A 20,345-nucleotide genomic window follows, 5' to 3' on the forward strand; every position below is an offset into this window, starting at 1 on the left:
GCGTCAGGCAGTGGACTCCTGGAGCTGCTGCTAGATCAAGCCTGAGCGGAAAGAGAGACACAGATTGGGTGAATTTCACAACCAGAAACAAGCCTGAAAACAGAAGCTGTGTGTAAAGAAATCAAGCAGGAGTAGAAGAAGAAGGAACAATGTGGAGGATACAGCTGAAGCTTCATGTATTGGATCATGTTGTAGCACAGCTTCATTCTTTTAGAGGCTTTAGAAGGGAATAGGAAGAGGTCTTTGGTCTGCATGACAACATCTGCCTTGAATGGAGTACACTGAAACAACTACAGACAGGAAATATGTACACATTTACAGTTTAACTAACAATGTTCCTGAAAACATTCCCAAAACATCTTTGTACAATTGATCTGACTTTTATTTAAGTGAATAAACTCTCAAATGTTATAGTTTGGTTCCTGCTTTCTGCTACTTCCTGTTTACATTTAAAAAAAATGCCAGTGCAGTTTCACAAACTCACCACCAGGTGTCAGCCTGAGACCAGTGTCTGGGCAGAAAGGAGCTGCTGTCTGTGCTGTGGTCTGAAGAACATGCAAGAAAAAACACAAAATACTGTATGAAACAAAAGAAGCAAACTATAATATTCAACTGTAGTTCATGTGCATTGTGCATTGTTTCAACAGTAATACATCCACAAAACATGCAGTAATACTGTGTGGTCGGGAATCGCCAAACCAAAGTCCTTTAATAAAATCTCACTTTTTAAATTTGTTTCTCTTTTTTATAAAAAGTTCTCACCGCCACAAATATTAAAACAGTGTTTTCTTAATCCAGAGTGTAAACTGCATAATTCGGCATAGGATAAACACACCAATGAGCTTTTTTTAATTAACTACTGTTATCCTAAATTTAGAATTTCCCGATTTGGGATTAATAAAGTAGGCGATATATCTATCTATAAAGTATATCTATCATGTACAATACACAGCGTAGGGAGGACACGAATGCGAGCAAAACAGTGTGTATATTTATACAATATAGCCTACTATAGTGTAAACGCATATTAAAAATTCGAATTATACTGGGTTAAATTGTCTCTTTATTAGTAGTGATATAGCCGTAAGCACTTGGAGGGCTCAAGCTAAGTCACCCAATCACAGCCCGATAAATAAGAGTCAATAGTGTATAATTGTATTAGATATGCATGTTTATTTCTATATATATTTACTGTCAATCTGATATTTTAATGGTAACTGTTGTGTATGCTACTACAGCCATTGCAGCTGTTGCTATGGCGACTTTGGTCTGTCCCGTAGTAACCAGGTACATCTGGTTTGTATTTCGTTAGTTTCTTGGTTACCTGGGATTGTTTTGTTCTAGTTGAAGGCCTCAGGTGTTTCTGATATATTCTCCCCTGACACTCATCACTGTCAGTCAGAACAGAGACTGACATCTTCAAAAATAAACTCTCCTCCGGGAAGATAAGGACGAAGCGAAGTTTCAAAATGGCGACAGGTCAACTCGTTTAAAAAGTAAGGATTTAAAAAAAACAAGGAAAACGTGTATTTAAATTTGGCGGAAGTTAGTTTGCAGTTTTTGCTCAGATTAACTAAAGCCGGAAGATGTATCCTCTGGGAAGCAGTGTTCTGTATAAATACAAATACTTTGGTCTTAAAATACTCCACAAAGTATTTAAATCCTGATTTCAAAAATATGACTTAACTAAAAGTAAAAAAGTATCAGGATAAATTAAAGTAGACTACAATCTGACCCATTTCAGAATAACAAACTACAGAAGTATTATCAGCTAAATGTACAATATGTAAAAGTACTCGTTATGCAATTTTATTTTCACAATATTATATTATTATGGTTATTATTTCCCCCTGTTTTATACGTGGAATAGCTGTTAGTATTGTAATGTGTCAATGTGGACCACATCTACTAACTGAGTAGAGAAGTAGTGCTTACAGTAAGTACAATTTTGAGGTAGGACTTTACTTGAGTATTTCCATTGTACGCTACTTTCTACTTCTACCCCACTACAATTCAGAGGTAAATGGTGTACTTTGACTCCACTACATATATTAATACCTTTAGTTACTTTACAGATCTGGATGAATGATGTGAAATCTAATCAAGTGTTAAATCAGACTTTAGTTCCACCTGGAGTAAATCCACCAGCTACCCTGCAGTCTACAAAGTACTTCAGACTAGCTGCACCTCCACCAGCTTTGAGAACACTTTAAAGATCAATCATTATAAAACATATCATATATATTATTCTGAAATGGACCAATCTGCACAACGATTACTTTTACTGTCGCTACTTTCACTATATTTTGATGATAATACTTTTCTACTTTCACTTGAGGAACATTTTGAATGCAGGACTTTTACTGTAACAGAGTATTCCTACACTCTGGTACTTCTACTTTTACTCAAGTACAAGACCTGAGTACTTCTACTTCTACTCAAGTACAAGATCTGAGTCCTTCTATTTTTACTCAAGTACAAGACCTGAGTACTTCTACTTTTACTCAAGTACAATATCTGAAACAATCATTATTACACCCTTATTTCCCTAGTAATCAGCACGGTGATCATCTAAAGATCCTACCATGTTCTGTCTCTATCTGGATCAGGTGTAATGGATTCCTGTCGTGGCTCCATCCAGCTGAAGAGATCTCATCGTCTCTTCCAGAAACTGATCACTGAAGCTGCCACTGGCCTCAGTTTCTCCCCGGACACACTGGAAGACCTAACACCAGGCAAAACCTCCTACAACCAGGCCGACTTCCAGCAGCTATTCAAGCCCAGTGGAGTCCTGAAACCGAGGAAACCAAAAGAGAGGACTCTGTGTCGACCGGCTCCGAGGCCTCCAGGGAGATTCACAGGTGTACTTCCTTTAGAGAAGTCTGAGGATCAGGCACTTCCTCGGCAGCAGACGGTATATATTGCGCAGGGGTCCCAGAGTAGAACCAGGCCGACAGCAGCTAAAAAGGACAAACCTGCTCACATGGCGACGCGTAGAAACCAGGAGCAGAACTTCTTGAATCAGATGGTGAAATACCAAAAGAACCTGCAGGGGCTGAGTGGCTCAGAGAAGATGGCCACACACCCCAGCAGTAAGTATGGCAACAGTGGGAATTAATGATGTGTTGATAACATAAGATAAATCGGCCTCATCCGTCAAGAGCTTTCAAAGTGTGTCCTTGAGAAAGGTTGTAATAAAAGGCTATGACAGATTACGTATGTCCATTACGTTGTTGTTCAAAAGGAGATACATTTCTTCCACAGAGAGCCTGAAAACAGACCTGAGTGTCCCAGAGGACTCCACGGCTGCCAGCAGACCACCAACAGGTACAACACTGCATAAAGACTGTGACTGTGTTCTGCCTGAACACAACTCTCCATGAATGCAGCCTACGTAGCTTTTACTCAAATGTCCATGACAATACCGTGCACTCTTGCTCCAAATGGCAGCTCGTATCCAGGTGGCTTCCTTTAGTGCGAGGTAGTGGAAATGCTTCACCCACCTTTATTTACAGTCTATGTTTTTGTATACATCAAACAGTGCAATGTTAGAGCCAGGGCTACTAACGCACAATTTGCATCACTTTATAAATAGTTGAAGTTAATATCAGGATATTTTTGTTAACTAGATTATTTGGTCAAGATTGTGACAATTCGGTACAGAAAGATCCGTGTGATGTTAATTTGTCTAACAAACTAATATATTGTAATTGTGATGAATAAGTTGTCCTTCGCTGCATTTATCTCTCAGTACTGACTTGGTATAGCGTATTGGGCTTCCTTTAACCTGGTCTTGTGGCTCAGATGCTGCAGGTGCTGTCGGCTGGCTGGCTGCGCAGTGTTCAGCTCACGGTGGAGATCAACATCACAGAGTCATCCAGAGACTGATAGCACAGCTCTGTGAGGCCGATCAGCAGGAGGATCCGCAGGAGGATCCGGATCCACCCCTCGATGCCCAGCTGGTGGTTCCTCTGCTCAGCTTCCTCAGCAGCCAGACGGTCAGACACACAGAGTTCAAGTCCCACCAGTGTTTTCCTGCTCTCAGAGAAACCAGGTTATAATCTGAGACCACGTGCACAGTAGAGACCTACGTGTTGCTATTTGAAAACCTGTTGCATGAAATCACAGCAGAGAACTCAGGACTTCTTTGATCCAGCACAGAAACCAGATGCCATAAGAAATCCACTGTCTGTCCATCAGCATGTAAACACACTGGTGTGTTGGTGTATCTCTTAGCTGGCTGTCTGAATAGTAAAGCTTTGTGTGCAGCTGATGGTTTTCAGTAATTACACACTTAGAACATGTTATATTTAAGCAATAGCTCACGACAGGCCGTGATATAATGAGCATATACCATGGCCTGCCGTGAGCTATTGCTTTTATAAAACGGTTACCAAGTGTGGCAATATAAAAGAAAAATACACACTCTAATTTAAATAGTTTTTATTAGTAAATAATGATGTTCAAAATAAAATAGTCCCTCCGTTTCCTTCTGCACGAAACATAGTGCGAGGTGGTTGCTATGCAACAACACTAAAAGCTAGCGAACGAGCTATTTATTTACATTCATTTGTTTGTTGCAGTTTATTGTGCAGCCACTGAAAACCTGTCCAGCATCAGTAGCATGGCTTACGAGGTTACTTGGATAGGTTGAGGTTGTTCTAGCTGTTGCTCGGCTTGGTGAGAATATTGCTCCACTTTCTCCGGTCCCCGAGATTCGGCTTCCAGCTGCTCTGGAGAGTATTCGCGCCTGTGGCCACTAACGCTCATCATTTCTCTGCTTTGTTTCAAGACCTGCATCAGAAAGCTTTTGAATGGTGCTACTTTTCCAGTTGGTCCACCTGCTCTTCACGGAGCTCTGCATGTCGTCGTTTAGGCACTCCTCAATCCACTCCTCCATAGTGAGACCCCCCCGGAGGTCGAAGTTAATCTTAAATGTTTCCATTTTATGCTTTGTAAATTTGTTTCGTAACGGAAGAAATGTAAATATATTTATAAAACTGACAAGTCAAATCAAGCAATCTGATTGGTCGATAGTGTTTTTGCGGACCTCTTTGAGTACAGATTTGAAAACATCGCTGCTTGCTTTAAAAGTAGCACACTTCATTATGTCAAACCTTGGAGAGTATCTAGAAATCCCTGCCCTGATGCCAAAGGAACTGCACACTGAATATGTTTTGCCGTTTGATGTCTATGTCTGGACCGCTGCGTAAAAAGGAGGGTTTCTGCCCGTTACTTCTCCGCTGCTTTCTTGTTCCAGTTTGAAAAGCAAACTGCAACCCAACGGTATACTGTTTTTCTCAGACGCGGAGGGATACTGATTTGTTGTGAAAAGTAATTTAGAATTCTACCCGTGGTATACGCTCAGTATATCACGGCTAAGAACCAATCAGATTGCTTGATTTGACTTGTCCGGTTTATAATAAACAGTTTGGTGTGTTTTGAGGACATGATTGGTTAAACAAGTTAAAAACAAAGAAACTGTGTTTATCTTCCACTAAGTCTTCTAACCCGCCCCCGTTGTTTCTTCCAGACTCTTGTCCGCTCACTGTTGGCGGAGCAGCTGAACAGCTCTGAGTGGAGAACCAGACTGGTGTCCTGCAACACTCTGCGCTGCCTCAAAGGGCCCATTAATAAGGTCAGAAGATGTTAAGAAATCAGCTCGCGGCCTCCTCCTCATCCCAGGCTCATCACTCTGTCTCTGCTGTGTTTCAGGACGTGGTGCACAAGCTGCTGCACCTGATGCTGAACGACCACAGCAACCCTGTCCGCCGCGCTGCCGCAGAGACGCTGATGAAGCTGGGGAGGATTCAGCAGGTTCACACTGAGCTACGGTGCGGTGGTACACGTTCATCAGCACTGCATGCCTGCGTATAACAAGAGGCCGCGGACATGGAGACACAAATCAATCAGAAAAGAGAAACAAAACAACATTAAAGAGGCAGAAGACGGAGACACGAAAGGACCACAAAGAGATGCAAAAACAAGCCGAGTTCAGAGTCAGAATGTCTTTATTGGTCCCGCAGTGGGGACATGTAGTGTTACAGCTAAAGTGGCAGAGCAGATACAAAAGGCATGAATACATTAGTAAGCTAACTTATTAAATAGAGAGAAGAGAACCCATATTATCAGCAGCAAGAGACATAAGTAACATATCACGGAGACATTAACAATATAAATGTGTATGTATTGCACATTGATGATTTGTTGCAGAAGTGTCAGCGCCTCTTCTCTGCGGCAGGTTGAAGCTGCAGGAGGGGCGGGGTCTCCGGGGCCGGATGGAGGCTCTGGATGTGATCTGCCACCTGAAGATAAAGACAGAGACGCTGCAGGAGCCTGTGATTGGCTGCCTGAGTGATGAGTTCACTGCCCTCAGGAAACAAGCCTGTGTGACGGCTGCATCTATGCAGCTGAGGGGGGAGAGGGTAAGAGAAGAGGACGAGTATTTATTATATTGAGGCTCTCTGAGATAACCAATGGGAGCAGCTGAACACAAGTGAGACGAGGGGAGAGACCGGGGGGGCGGGACCTTAATGAGAACAGTTCATATTAACCTTAAAGGTCTCCTATCATACTATTCTTCATCCATATATCACAGGTCTCAGATATATACAGAGCCTGTCTCTGATTGGCTGAAACACCAAACAGATCATTAGCATGACCCATAATCCCCTCTGTTTTAGCCCCGTTTCAAAAGTGCTGATTCTCTGTCTGTTACTTTAGACACATGTTGATGTAGAAGAGACATGAAGAAGAGGGGACACATGTTGATGTAGAAGAGACATGAAGAAGAGGGGACACATGTTGATGTAGAAGAGACGTGAAGAAGAGGGGACACATGTTGATGTAGAAGAGACACGAAGAAGAGGGGACACATGTTGATGTAGAAGAGACATGAAGAAGAGGGGACACATGTTGATGTAGAAGAGACACGAAGAAGAGGGGACACATGTTGATGTAGAAGAGACATGAAGAAGAGGGGACACATGTTGATGTAGAAGAGACATGAAGAAGAGGGGACACATGTTGATGTAGAAGAGACGTGAATAAGAGGGGACACATGTTGATGTAGAAGAGAGACACGAAGAAGAGGGGGACACATGTTGATGTAGAAGAGACCTGAAGAAGAGGGGACACATGTTGATGTAGAAGAGACACGAAGAAGAGGGGGACACATGTTTGATGTAGAAGAGACCGAAGAAGAGGGGACACATGTTGATGTAGAAGAGACACGAAGAAGAGGGGACACATGTTGATGTAGAAGAGACCACGGAGAAGAGGGGTACACATGTTGAGTGTAGAAGAGACACGAAGAAGAGGGACACATGTTGATGTAGAAAGAGCACGGAGAAGAGGGACACGTGTTGATGTAGAAGAGACATGAAAGAAGAGGGGACACGTGTTGATGTAGAAGAGACATGAAGAAGAGGGGACACGTGTTGATGTAGAAGAGACTGAAGAAGAGGGGACACGTGTTGATGTAGAAGAGACATGAAGAAGAGGGGACACATGTTGATGTAGAAGAGACATGGAGAAGAGGGGACACGTGTTGATGTAGGAGAGACATGACGAAGAGGGGACACGTGTTGATGTAGAAGAGACATGGAGAAGAGGGGACACGTGTTGATGTAGGAGAGACATGACGAAGAGGGGACACGTGTTGATGTAGAAGAGCCATGAAGAAGAGGGGACACATGTTGATGTAGAGGAGACATGAAGAAGAGGGGACACATGTTGATGTAGAAGAGACATGAGGAAGAGGGGACACGTGTTGATGTAGAAGAGACATGGAGAAGAGGGGACACGTGTTGATGTAGAGGAGACATGAAGAAGAGGGGACACATGTTGATGTAGAGGAGACATGAAGAAGAGGGGACACATGTTGATGTAGAAGAGACATGAAGAAGAGGGGACACATGTTGATGTAGAAGAGACATGAAGAAGAGGGGACACGTGTTGATGTAGAAGAGACATGAGGAAGAGGGGACACGTGTTGATGTAGAAGAGACATGGAGAAGAGGGGACACGTGTTGATGTAGGAGAGACATGACGAAGAGGGGACACGTGTTGATGTAGAAGAGACACGAAGAAGAGGGGACACATGTTGATGTAGAAGAGACACGAAGAAGAGGGGACACATGTTGATGTAGAAGAGACACGAAGAAGAGGGGACACATGTTGATGTAGAAGAGACACGGAGAAGAGGGGACACATGTTGATGTAGAAGAGACACGAAGAAGAGGGGACACATGTTGATGTAGAAGAGACACGGAGAAGAGGGGACACGTGTTGATGTAGAAGAGACACGAAGAAGAGGGGACACGTGTTGATGTAGAAGAGACATGAAGAAGAGGGGACACGTGTTGATGTAGAAGAGACATGAAGAAGAGGGGACACGTGTTGATGTAGAAGAGACATGAAGAAGAGGGGACACATGTTGATGTAGAAGAGACATGGAGAAGAGGGGACACGTGTTGATGTAGGAGAGACATGAGGAAGAGGGGACACGTGTTGATGTAGAAGAGACATGGAGAAGAGGGGACACGTGTTGATGTAGGAGAGACATGACGAAGAGGGGACACGTGTTGATGTAGAAGAGCCATGAAGAAGAGGGGACACATGTTGATGTAGAGGAGACATGAAGAAGAGGGGACACATGTTGATGTAGAAGAGACATGAGGAAGAGGGGACACGTGTTGATGTAGAAGAGACATGGAGAAGAGGGGACACGTGTTGATGTAGAGGAGACATGAAGAAGAGGGGACACATGTTGATGTAGAGGAGACATGAAGAAGAGGGGACACATGTTGATGTAGAAGAGACATGAAGAAGAGGGGACACATGTTGATGTAGAAGAGACATGAAGAAGAGGGGACACGTGTTGATGTAGAAGAGACATGAGGAAGAGGGGACACGTGTTGATGTAGAAGAGACATGGAGAAGAGGGGACACGTGTTGATGTAGGAGAGACATGACGAAGAGGGGACACGTGTTGATGTAGGAGAGACATGACGAAGAGGGGACACGTGTTGATGTAGGAGAGACATGACGAAGAGGGGACACATGTTGATGTAGGAGAGACATGACGAAGAGGGGACACGTGTTGATGTAGGAGAGACATGACGAAGAGGGGACACGTGTTGATGTAGGAGAGACATGACGAAGAGGGGACACGTGTTGATGTAGAAGAGACATGAAGAAGAGGGATTTTGCATAACAGGTGACCTTTAAGGCTATCTGAGACAACCAATGGGAGGAGCTGAACACTAAGTGAGACAGGAAAGAACGGGGAGGGCGGGACCTTGAATGAGACCGGTGGAAACTGTTAGACAACATGCGGAGCTGCTAAATGAGAAATACAGAAGTTTACGACTGCAGTTCAAACTACCAAACAGATTACAGTCGTCTCAGATATCGGCCACAAAAGCAGACATGACTGCAGGCGATGTTATGAAATCATGAAATACTTAATGACTTGATAAAGGTTTGTTCTCTTGACAAAGTGGCGAGTGAGAATCAGAAATGTAACAACAAAAATAATTGTCTATTAAATAACCTGAGAGCATTGAGTCAGCGACTGCATCTCTGCAGCTGAGGGAGGAGAGGGAGAGAGGAGGAGGAGTCTTTATTATTATATCAGCAGGGTGTGATATCAGCGGGAGTGTGTGTGGAGAATATGAAAAACAAAATTAAATATGTTTTGGTTGACAGGTGGTGAGTTGTCTGCTGCAGCTGGTGGAACACGACGCGGCTCCAGATGTTCGACTGTCGGCCATCAGAGGTAAACATGTTTCAGAATACAAAGAGAGGAGGACTCACATTACCTTTAACTGAGACGGCGTCAACGATCTAATATGCTGACTCTTATAACACAGCAGAGATGGCAAAAGCACACACATCCTTTACTCAAGTAGAAGTACAGATACTCGTGTTTAAAAATACTCTGGTAAAAGTAGAAGTACTGACTAAACTTCTTTACTCAAGTAAAAGTAAAGAAGTATGGGCTTTGAAATGTACTTAAAGGTGGGGTAGGTAAGAACGGAGAAACCAGCTTGAGTGGCTAGAATTAGAAAATACAGTCGGAAAAAATCTGCCCCTTCCAGGTATTTGAGTTCAACATGTAAGAAGTAGAAAGTACAGGTATTTGAGTTCAACATGTAAGAAGTAGAAAGTACAGATATTTGGGTTCAACATGTATGAAGTAGAAAGTACAGGTATTTGAGTTCGACATGTAAGAAGTAGAAAGTACAGGTATTTGAGTTCAACATGTAAGAAGTAGAAAGTACAGGTATTTGAGTTCGACATGTAAGAAGTAGAAAGTACAGGTATTTGAGTTCAACATGTGAGAAGTAGAAAGTACAGGTATTTGAGTTCGACATGTGAGAAGTAGAAAGTACAGGTATTTGAGTTCGACATGTAAGAAGTAGAAAGTACAGGTATTTGAGTTCAACGTGTAAGAAGTAGAAAGTACAGGTATTTGAGTTCGACATGTAAGAAGTAGAAAGTACAGGTATTTGAGTTCAACATGTAAGAAGTAGAAAGTACAGGTATTTGAGTTCAACATGTGAGAAGTAGAAAGTACAGGTATTTGAGTTCGACATGTGAGAAGTAGAAAGTACAGGTATTTGTGTTCAACATGTAAGAAGTAGAAAGTACAGGTATTTGAGTTCAACATGTGAGAAGTAGAAAGTACAGGTATTTGAGTTCAACATGTGAGAAGTAGAAAGTACAGGTATTTGAGTTCGACATGTAAGAAGTAGAAAGTACAGGTATTTGGATTCAACATGTAAGAAGTAGAAAGTACAGGTATTTGAGTTCAACATGTAAGAAGTAGAAAGTACAGGTATTTGGGTTCAACATGTGAGAAGTAGAAAGTACAGGTATTTGGATTCAACATGTAAGAAGTAGAAAGTACAGGTATTTGTGTTCAACATGTAAGAAGTAGAAAGTACAGGTATTTGGATTCAACATGTAAGAAGTAGAAAGTACAGGTATTTGGATTCAACATGTGAGAAGTAGAAAGTACAGGTATTTGTGTTCAACATGAGAGAAGTAGAAAGTACAGGTATTTGTGTTCAACATGAGAGAAGTAGAAAGTACAGGTATTTGTGTTCAACATGAGAGAAGTAGAAAGTACAGGTATTTGAGTTCAACATGTAAGAAGTAGAAAGTACAGGTATTTGGGTTCAACATGTGAGAAGTAGAAAGTACAGGTATTTGGATTCAACATGTAAGAAGTAGAAAGTACAGGTATTTGTGTTCGACATGTAAGAAGTAGAAAGTACAGGTATTTGGATTCAACATGTAAGAAGTAGAAAGTACAGGTATTTGAGTTCAACATGTGAGAAGTAGAAAGTACAGGTATTTGAGTTCAACATGTAAGAAGTAGAAAGTACAGGTATTTGTGTTCAACATGAGAGAAGTAGAAAGTACAGGTATTTGTGTTCAACATGAGAGAAGTAGAAAGTACAGGTATTTGAGTTCAACATGTAAGAAGTAGAAAGTACAGGTATTTGAGTTCAACATGTGAGAAGTAGAAAGTACAGGTATTTGAGTTCAACATGTAAGAAGTAGAAAGTACAGGTATTTGAGTTCAACATGTAAGAAGTAGAAAGTACAGGTATTTGTGTTCAACATGTAAGAAGTAGAAAGTACAGGTATTTGAGTTCAACATGTAAGAAGTAGAAAGTACAGGTATTTGAGTTCAACATGTAGAAGTAGAAAGTACAGGTATTTGAGTTCAACATGTAAGAAGTAGAAAGTACAGGTATTTGTAGTTCAACATGTAGAGAAGTAGAAAGTACAGGTATTTGAGTTCAACATGTAAGAAGTAGAAAGTACAGGTATTTGTAGTTCAACATGTAGAAGTAGAAAGTACAGGTATTTGAGTTCAACATGTAAGAAGTAGAAAGTACAGGTATTTGAGTTCAACATGTAAGAAGTAGAAAGTACAGGTATTTGTGTTCAACATGTAAGAAGTAGAAAGTACAGGTATTTGTGTTCGACATGTAAGAAGTAGAAAGTACAGGTATTTGTGTTCGACATGTAAGAAGTAGAAAGTACAGGTATTTGAGTTCAACATGTGAGAAGTAGAAAGTACAGGTATTTGAGTTCAACATGTAAGAAGTAGAAAGTACAGGTATTTGAGTTCAACATGTAAGAAGTAGAAAGTACAGGTATTTGAGTTCAACATGTAAGAAGTAGAAAGTACAGGTATTTGTGTTCAACATGTAAGAAGTAGAAAGTACAGGTATTTGAGTTCAACATGTAAGAAGTAGAAAGTACAGGTATTTGAGTTCAACATGTAAGAAGTAGAAAGTACAGGTATTTGAGTTCAACATGTAAGAAGTAGAAAGTACAGGTATTTGAGTTCAACATGTAAGAAGTAGAAAGTACAGGTATTTGAGTTCAACATGTAAGAAGTAGAAAGTACAGGTATTTGAGTTCAACATGTAAGAAGTAGAAAGTACAGGTATTTGAGTTCAACATGTAAGAAGTAGAAATTACAGGTATTTGAGTTCAACATGTAAGAAGTAGAAAGTACAGGTATTTGAGTTCAACATGTAAGAAGTAGAAAGTACAGGTATTTGTGTTCAACATGTAAGAAGTAGAAAGTACAGGTATTTGAGTTCAACATGTAAGAAGTAGAAAGTACAGGTATTTGTGTTCGACATGTAAGAAGTAGAAAGTACAGGTATTTGTGTTCGACATGTAAGAAGTAGAAAGTACAGGTATTTGTGTTCGACATGTAAGAAGTAGAAAGTACAGGTATTTGTGTTCAACATGTAAGAAGTAGAAAGTACAGGTATTTGAGTTCAACATGTAAGAAGTAGAAAGTACAGGTATTTGAGTTCAACATGTAAGAAGTAGAAAGTACAGGTATTTGTGTTCAACATGTAAGAAGTAGAAAGTACAGGTATTTGAGTTCAACATGTAAGAAGTAGAAAGTACAGGTATTTGAGTTCAACATGTAAGAAGTAGAAAGTACAGGTATTTGGATTCAACATGTGAGAAGTAGAAATACAGGTATATGAGTTCAACATGTAAGAAGTAGAAAGTACAGGTATTTGAGTTCAACATGTAAGAAGTAGAAAGTACAGGTATTTGAGTTCAACATGTAAGAAGTAGAAAGTACAGGTATTTGAGTTCAACATGTGAGAAGTAGAAATACAGGTATTTGTGTTCGACATGTAAGAAGTAGAAAGTACAGGTATTTGTGTTCGACATGTAAGAAGTAGAAAGTACAGGTATTTGTGTTCAACATGTAAGAAGTAGAAAGTACAGGTATTTGTGTTCAACATGTAAGAAGTAGAAAGTACAGGTATTTGTGTTCGACATGTAAGAAGTAGAAAGTACAGGTATTTGAGTTCAACATGTAAGAAGTAGAAAGTACAGGTATTTGTGTTCAACATGTAAGAAGTAGAAAGTACAGGTATTGTGTTCAACATGTAAGAAGTAGAAAGTACAGGTATTTGTGTTCGACATGTAAGAAGTAGAAAGTACAGGTATTTGTGTTCGACATGTAAGAAGTAGAAAGTACAGGTATTTGTGTTCGACATGTGAGAAGTAGAAAGTACAGGTATTTGAGTTCAAAATGTAAGAAGTAGAAAGTACAGGTATTTGTGTTCAACATGTAAGAAGTAGAAAGTACAGGTATTTGAGTTCAACATGTAAGAAGTAGAAAGTACAGGTATTTGTGTTCGACATGTAAGAAGTAGAAAGTACAGGTATTTGAGTTCAACATGTAAGAAGTAGAAAGTACAGGTATTTGAGTTCAACATGTAAGAAGTAGAAAGTACAGGTATTTGTGTTCAACATGTAAGAAGTAGAAAGTACAGGTATTTGAGTTCAACATGTAAGAAGTAGAAAGTACAGGTATTTGAGTTCAACATGTAAGAAGTAGAAAGTACAGGTATTTGGATTCAACATGTGAGAAGTAGAAATACAGGTATTTGAGTTCAACATGTAAGAAGTAGAAAGTACAGGTATTTGGATTCAACATGTGAGAAGTAGAAAGTACAGGTATATGAGTTCAACATGTAAGAAGTAGAAAGTACAGGTATTTGGGTTCAACATGTAAGAAGTAGAAAGTACAGGTATTTGAGTTCAACATGTAAGAAGTAGAAAGTACAGGTATTTGTGTTCAACATGTAAGAAGTAGAAAGTACAGGTATTTGAGTTCAACATGTAAGAAGTAGAAAGTACAGGTATTTGTGTTCAACATGTAAGAAGTAGAAAGTACAGGTATTTGAGTTCAACATGTAAGAAGTAGAAAGTACAGGTATTTGTGTTCGACATGTAAGAAGTAGAAAGTACAGGTATTTGTGTTCGACATGTAAGAAGTAGAAAGTACAGGTATTTGTGTTCGACATGTAAGAAGTAGAAAGTACAGGTATTTGTGTTCAACATGTAAGAAGTAGAAAGTACAGGTATTTGAGTTCAACATGTAAGAAGTAGAAAGTACAGGTATTTGAGTTCAACATGTAAGAAGTAGAAAGTACAGGTATTTGTGTTCAACATGTAAGAAGTAGAAAGTACAGGTATTTGTGTTCAACATGTAAGAAGTAGAAAGTACAGGTATTTGGATTCAACATGTGAGAAGTAGAAAGTACAGGTATATGAGTTCAACATGTAAGAAGTCAAAGTAAAAAGTCGTCAGAAAAATAAGTAGTGGAGTAAAGTACTGATACCAGAAAAATGTACTTAAGTACAGTAACGAAGTATTTGTACTCCACTACTACCCACCTCTGCACCACAGGTTGGTTTACAGGACACTTAACATGAGAAAAAGTAACACAAGTGAACTAATAACCTTGTGTTGTTGTTGTTGTTGTTGCAGCGGTGGGTGCGTTGGGTTTATCCTCCCCAGACTTGCAGGAGGCTCTGATGCACTGCGTGGAGACTGAGAGGGAGGCCGAGCTGCGGGCGGAGGCCTGCAGGATGCTGCAGAGCTCTGGGGTTTCCTCAGACCGGCTGCAGGGCTTCCTGCTGCAGCGCGTCCACTTGGAGTGCAATCCACTGGTTCAGAGGTAGAGCAGCTGTGATTGGAGGAGATACATGCTTCATGTTTGAAGATAATATACTGAGGAGCTGTGTTCATGCAGGACGATGAAGGAAGTGCTGCAGCTCTGTGACGGCAGCCGGCAGGAGTACGAACATTCACAATACATCAGCCTGCAGGTAGACATCTTTGTATTTAAGATGAGATAAGAAGTACTTTACTGATCCCAATGTGGAAATGTTTGTGTTGCAGCAGCATAAAAAGACAAGGCAATAACAATACAAATTAAAAGACTAGAAATAAACAAGAAAGTAGAAAATATATATGTTGAATTTACAAATGAACAATAACAAGATATAAAGTTATTATATATACATAAGTTTGTGAGAGATGGAATATTAAATATTTATATATGAATATAAAATGTACAGAGTGATTTTAAGTCCAGGAGAAACTATGGAGCAGAGAGTTCTCTTTGTTAAAATAAAGGAAACTCCCACTTGAGGGAACACAGGGATTTTAGCCTTTGCAGACCATTTACATGCACACAAACCTACTGCACTAAATAAACCAAAGGATGATGTGTTCTCTGTGTCAGGTGAAGCGACTGTGTGACTGGAGAGTGATCACAGAGAAGCTGGAGCTGCTGGAGAAGCTGACGGCGGAAGGAGAAAGCCTCAAACCCCGCATGTTAGTCCGGCTGCTGAGTCAGCGATACGCCATCCAGCACAACAAGGCAGATTAGTATCGATCACTGAAGCTGATTGGGATCCGTTTTCATTTCATAAAGGTTCTGTTTCCATCACGCTGATTTTAGTTTTGTATGTTCACTTTAAAATGAAATCCAAATCCACAGGCAATGGTCTATAATGTTAATAAACTTCGCCACAAATTGTACAAGATAGAGCCAGAACAACTTAACTTCTACAAACTGTGTGAGTACAGACGGGTAGAAGTCGTGATGGGTTGACAGCATGTCGAGGATAACATCGTATGTATATCCTTCACTCCATCTTCTTCCGGGAACCAAGTGACACCACACACACACACACACACACACACACACACACACACACACACACACACACACACACACACACACACACACACACACACACACACACACACACACACACACACACACACACACACACACACACACACACACACACACACACACACACACACACACACACACACACACACACACACACACACACACACACACACACACACACACACATTTTCTCAGCTGCAGCTCCGCCGATTTCTCCTCCCTGAGACGGCGGGACGTGGCGAGGCTGCGGGTGTGTGTGTGTTCGGGCTGGGTTTCGCTGTGCCTCGCAGACGACCACTGGGCTTCATAGGGAGGGGGGGGGGGGGGGCAGGAGCTCCAACAAGCCGACAGAGAGTGAATACACAGACGCTGTTTGAGAAACCGATGAGAGTTTGGAACATTGAACAATGTGAATCTATTCTAGTCGACCTCAACGATGGAACTATGATCAGTAGAAATGGCCATGACACGGGACCTTTAAGGGTTTACCAAAAAGGCCAAAACAAGACGGAAGTAGGAAAAGGGAATACAATAACAAAAAGAGATGCAAAATGTCTGCCAAAGCGACGTGAAACAACCAAAAAGAGACCGGATATAACCATAAAGACACACAAAAAGTCTAATAGGAGATGCAAAACGTCTACATGAAGATGCAAAACGTCTACAAGAAGATGCAAAATGACCAAAAAGAAATGCAAAACTACTAAAAAGGGACAAAACTATTAACAAAATGAAAGAGAAATTGACCACAAAAGGATGCAAAATGTCTACACAGTGCAAAACATCCAAACAGAGACGGGATTAGAACACAGTCAAACACATGAGTCCAAAAGAACTTCAACACGAAGTGACGCCCTCGGGTAGAACGACTGCAAACCGGTCTGGAGGTTGGATATCGTCACTAAGCCGAGCTGCTGGAACTTTAAATCTTTACTTTTGAGAAACACCGCCAGGTACTCCAACATGGCGACGTAGTGAGGCTTCAGCAGCTGGACCGTCTCTCCTGGATGAAGAGTATGAAGACACAGTTTCATAACCCAATCTGTTTGCTTCTATCAGGGAGTCATACTTTCACAGAACATTACCTGTCACTTCCAGTCTGCTGATGACGGCCGCACTGTTGTACGATAACTGAGGATTTTGTGATCGTCCCGATAACTTCACAAGTCTGGAAACGTGCTCTGGTGTTATCATGACCGACAACTCGGACTTCAGTGGATCTGAAACAGAAAGTGAAGGATTATGGCCAATTACAAAACAGATGAAGGATGTCTTTGGGTTGTATCCCACGTAGAAAGAGCAAAACAGAACAGACAAATACTGAGTCCAGGTCCCTCACGTTGCGTCATGAGGTTTTGCAAGCATGACGTCAGATGTATTAAAGTGTCATCAGTCAGAGACGGAGACAGAAGAGCGCCGAGGAGGCTCTTGTTCGGTCGGAGGCGTTCATGTCTGAAGCGCATCGTGTCGTTATTAATCCATGTGTAGAGGCTCAGCCAGCGCTTGAAGCCTCTGAGGATCCGCTATGTGGCGCAACACACAAAGTTTGCTGCTGAATAAAAGTCCGGAACAAAGTTTCCAGTTCGATTCAGTCCATGCATTTCCTTCTCACTGGTTTCCATTTAACTTGCTTCTGTCTCTCATTCACCAGACACGATATTACGGTTCACACAATACCTTTTCCCATGTTTGTAATCCCGTGTGTGTGTGTTCTCCGCGTGTGTGTGTGTGTGTGTTCTCCGTGTGTGGTCAAAAACTGTATGGCCTTCCGGCGGAACCTCTAGCCACAAACATAGGTTCCTACCTTTATAGTGACCGTGCTAATTGGCTCCTACACCATGATCTACCCACTAATGTTTAACAATGAATATTATAATGATCCCGCTGTGGAGGAAACCTCACTCTGTTCGGTGTGTGTGAAGTCAGCGCAGACAGCAGTGTGACGGCCGACTCTCTCCACTCAGCAGAGGATGTCTTCAGCAGCGACTGCAGAGGCAACACACAGTCCAGCTCCATCAGCTGCTCCTGGATCAGATCTACACACAACAACACACAGTCCAGCTCCATCAGCTGCTCCTGGATCAGATCTACACACAACAACACACAGTCCAGCTCCATCAGCTGCTCCTGGATCAGATCTACACACAACAACACACAGTCCAGCTCCATCAGCTGCTCCTGGATCAGATCTACACACAACAACACACAGAAATGAAAGGAGACTGATCCTCCATGAACCAAACCAGAGTGGGCTCTTTGTTTTCTCAGGATATTATTGTAAAGTCTTAAAGGAAAGTTGCTGTTAAAGCCCCTGTCACACTGTCCCGAAGTTGACACCCGATGGACACACGAATATGGAATTGTGAATTTCGCACGAAGATGGCCCCGAACCACACACGAAGGCAACATTTACATTACATTTAAGACGTACAACTGCAACGAAAGTAACACAAACAATTATGTTACAGTACTATGATACTGTGCTGATATCTTCAGACTTTGTTCTTTACTTTCTCCGTCTTTATATGTAGAAAATATTACGTTTTCTCCGTAATGTTGTTTCCATAACAACAACAATTTCCTGTCAACTGTCCTTCAAAATAATATATTATATCCTTTTTAGTTTCACAGAACACAAATTGGGTTATTTACATAATATATTTACATGATTTTGTTGTGCAATAAAACAACCCGATGGACACACGATAAAGGAGATGTTCAAATTCGGCTGTGATCGTAGCAACATCGGGCCGTTCGTGAGGGCATCTAAGCCATCGTATGACCGCCGGTGGAGTTTCTCTGGCTCCGGCAGCAACTTCGTGAGCGGAGGCAAAATCTTTGGCATGCCAAAAAATTGCCGAAGGACCTGCGAAGGTTCATCTTCGTGTTGAATTCGTGTGTCCATGTTGCCCTTCGTGAGGCCATCGTGAGGGCATCTTGTTATCCTCGGTGCCATCGGGCATTCGCCCCGATCAGAGTGAGGGCGAATGCACCGATGATAACACGAAGATGACACGATTTGACAAGATGCCCTCACGAGTGCCTTACGAAGTTGCCGCTCACGAAGTCGCTGCCGGAGCCTGAGAAACTCCACCGGCGGTCAGACGATGGCTTAGATGCCTCACGAACGGCCCGATGTTGCTACGATCACAGCCGAATTTGAACATTTCCTTTATCGTGTGTCCATCGGGTGTCCATTTCGGGACAGTGTGACAGGGCCTTAAAGGAAAGTTGCTGTTGACGGTGAACCAGAGCCTCTGAGAGGAAACCACACGGTTTCATAATGTTTGTTTTAACTGGCTGACAGTCAAATCAAACATCAAACTGAATCAATGATACACATACAAAATAATTCCCGTAAACTCTGCTTTGGGTATTTTTTGGAACATTTGTTTAAAAAAAAAGCCCAACATCTCCTTTCATCTCCCTTCAGTGGAACATGTATACGGTAAGTCTTGCCTCGGACTTTGATGAGAAAAATATAAATGTTGTGTAAAACTATTGATTTTATTTCTGAAGAGATAAGTCAAGGGTCTCTTTTGGGAGGGCAGGACATGGTGCCAGGTAGGTAGGTACATTCTGAAAAGGTGAGTTCGTATTTATTTAAAAAAATCCCATTTGAAAGTGAGCCTGTATTAAAGAAACAATGACCTCTCTCAATTGTATGGACACTTCAAATGTGAGGACACTTAAAGGGGCAGGGCATGTGTGGAATATAGGGTGATTTGTAAAAGTCAAAACATTTTGGTAATATTAGATGAGGGCATTTTTAGAAGATAGGAAACTCTTGGTAGTAAATCCTTTTACCAAAAAGGAATCCAGTTTTCACAAGACGGCACATTTTTTGTATAATAAGACCCACTTTTGGGTCGCGACCCACCAGTTGAGAACCACTGCTCTAGCAGGTTTTGCTCTCAGCAGCAGAGGGAGACAACAACCTTCTCTTTGATAAACAGCAGCAACACACGGACACCCCCCTGTCAGTAAGCTGATGTGAACAGGAAGCTGAGAGTAAAGAGTCTCCTCGTGCTAAACATGATGTTAACTGCCTTCCTATGTTGCATCTTTCATCTGGCATTGATAACATATTCTTTAAAAAAGCAAGGCACTGAAAAATGAACGGCTAATCTATAATGTTTCCTGCTTGTTCCACAGGTGCCTCAAACAGCGTCTTCCAAACGCCTCCGTTCACCATGAAGAGACGTGGAGAGTCTGTGGACCGGGAGATCAACTGTTCCACAGCATACAAGCCATGATCGCATTCTCTGGTACAAACAAGACCGACAT

General features: G+C 41.5%; 1 protein-coding gene across 2 annotated transcripts; it reads left to right on the forward strand.

Annotated features, from left to right (window-relative positions):
* Positions 1-1,335: 1,335 nt before the first annotated feature.
* Positions 1,336-15,806, forward strand: heatr4 (HEAT repeat containing 4). 2 transcript variants are annotated; one of them, XM_034079834.1, is made up of 11 exons: positions 1,336-1,496; positions 2,553-3,092; positions 3,265-3,327; positions 3,805-3,998; positions 5,534-5,638; positions 5,716-5,834; positions 6,242-6,425; positions 9,712-9,781; positions 14,840-15,029; positions 15,105-15,180; positions 15,600-15,806. In XM_034079834.1, the coding sequence occupies exons 2-11, from the start codon at positions 2,615-2,617 to the stop codon at positions 15,744-15,746; spliced, it is 1,626 nt and encodes a 541-aa protein (XP_033935725.1). In that variant the 5' UTR covers positions 1,336-1,496; positions 2,553-2,614; the 3' UTR covers positions 15,747-15,806. The 2 variants fall into 2 exon arrangements, with proteins under 2 accessions (XP_033935725.1, XP_033935724.1); XM_034079833.1 differs by having other exon boundaries at positions 2,610-3,092.
* Positions 15,807-20,345: the final 4,539 nt, after the last annotated feature.

The sequence above is a fragment of the Pseudochaenichthys georgianus genome, unplaced genomic scaffold (assembly GCF_902827115.2).
Source record: "Pseudochaenichthys georgianus unplaced genomic scaffold, fPseGeo1.2 scaffold_740_arrow_ctg1, whole genome shotgun sequence".
Lineage (NCBI taxonomy): Eukaryota > Metazoa > Chordata > Actinopteri > Perciformes > Channichthyidae > Pseudochaenichthys > Pseudochaenichthys georgianus.

What these genes read in the sequence shown, in the direction of transcription:
- heatr4 (XM_034079834.1), top strand. Translation starts at nt 2,615, where the DNA reads ATGGATTCCTGTCGTGGCTCCATCCAGCTGAAGAGATCTCATCGTCTC. An exon ending in GATGGCCACACACCCCAGCA is followed by an intron (nt 3,093 to 3,264) that starts GTAAGTATGGCA and finishes TTTCTTCCACAG; the next exon opens with AGAGCCTGAAAACAGACCTG. An exon ending in CAGGTTCACACTGAGCTACG is followed by an intron (nt 5,835 to 6,241) that starts GTGCGGTGGTAC and finishes TCTCTGCGGCAG; the next exon opens with GTTGAAGCTGCAGGAGGGGC.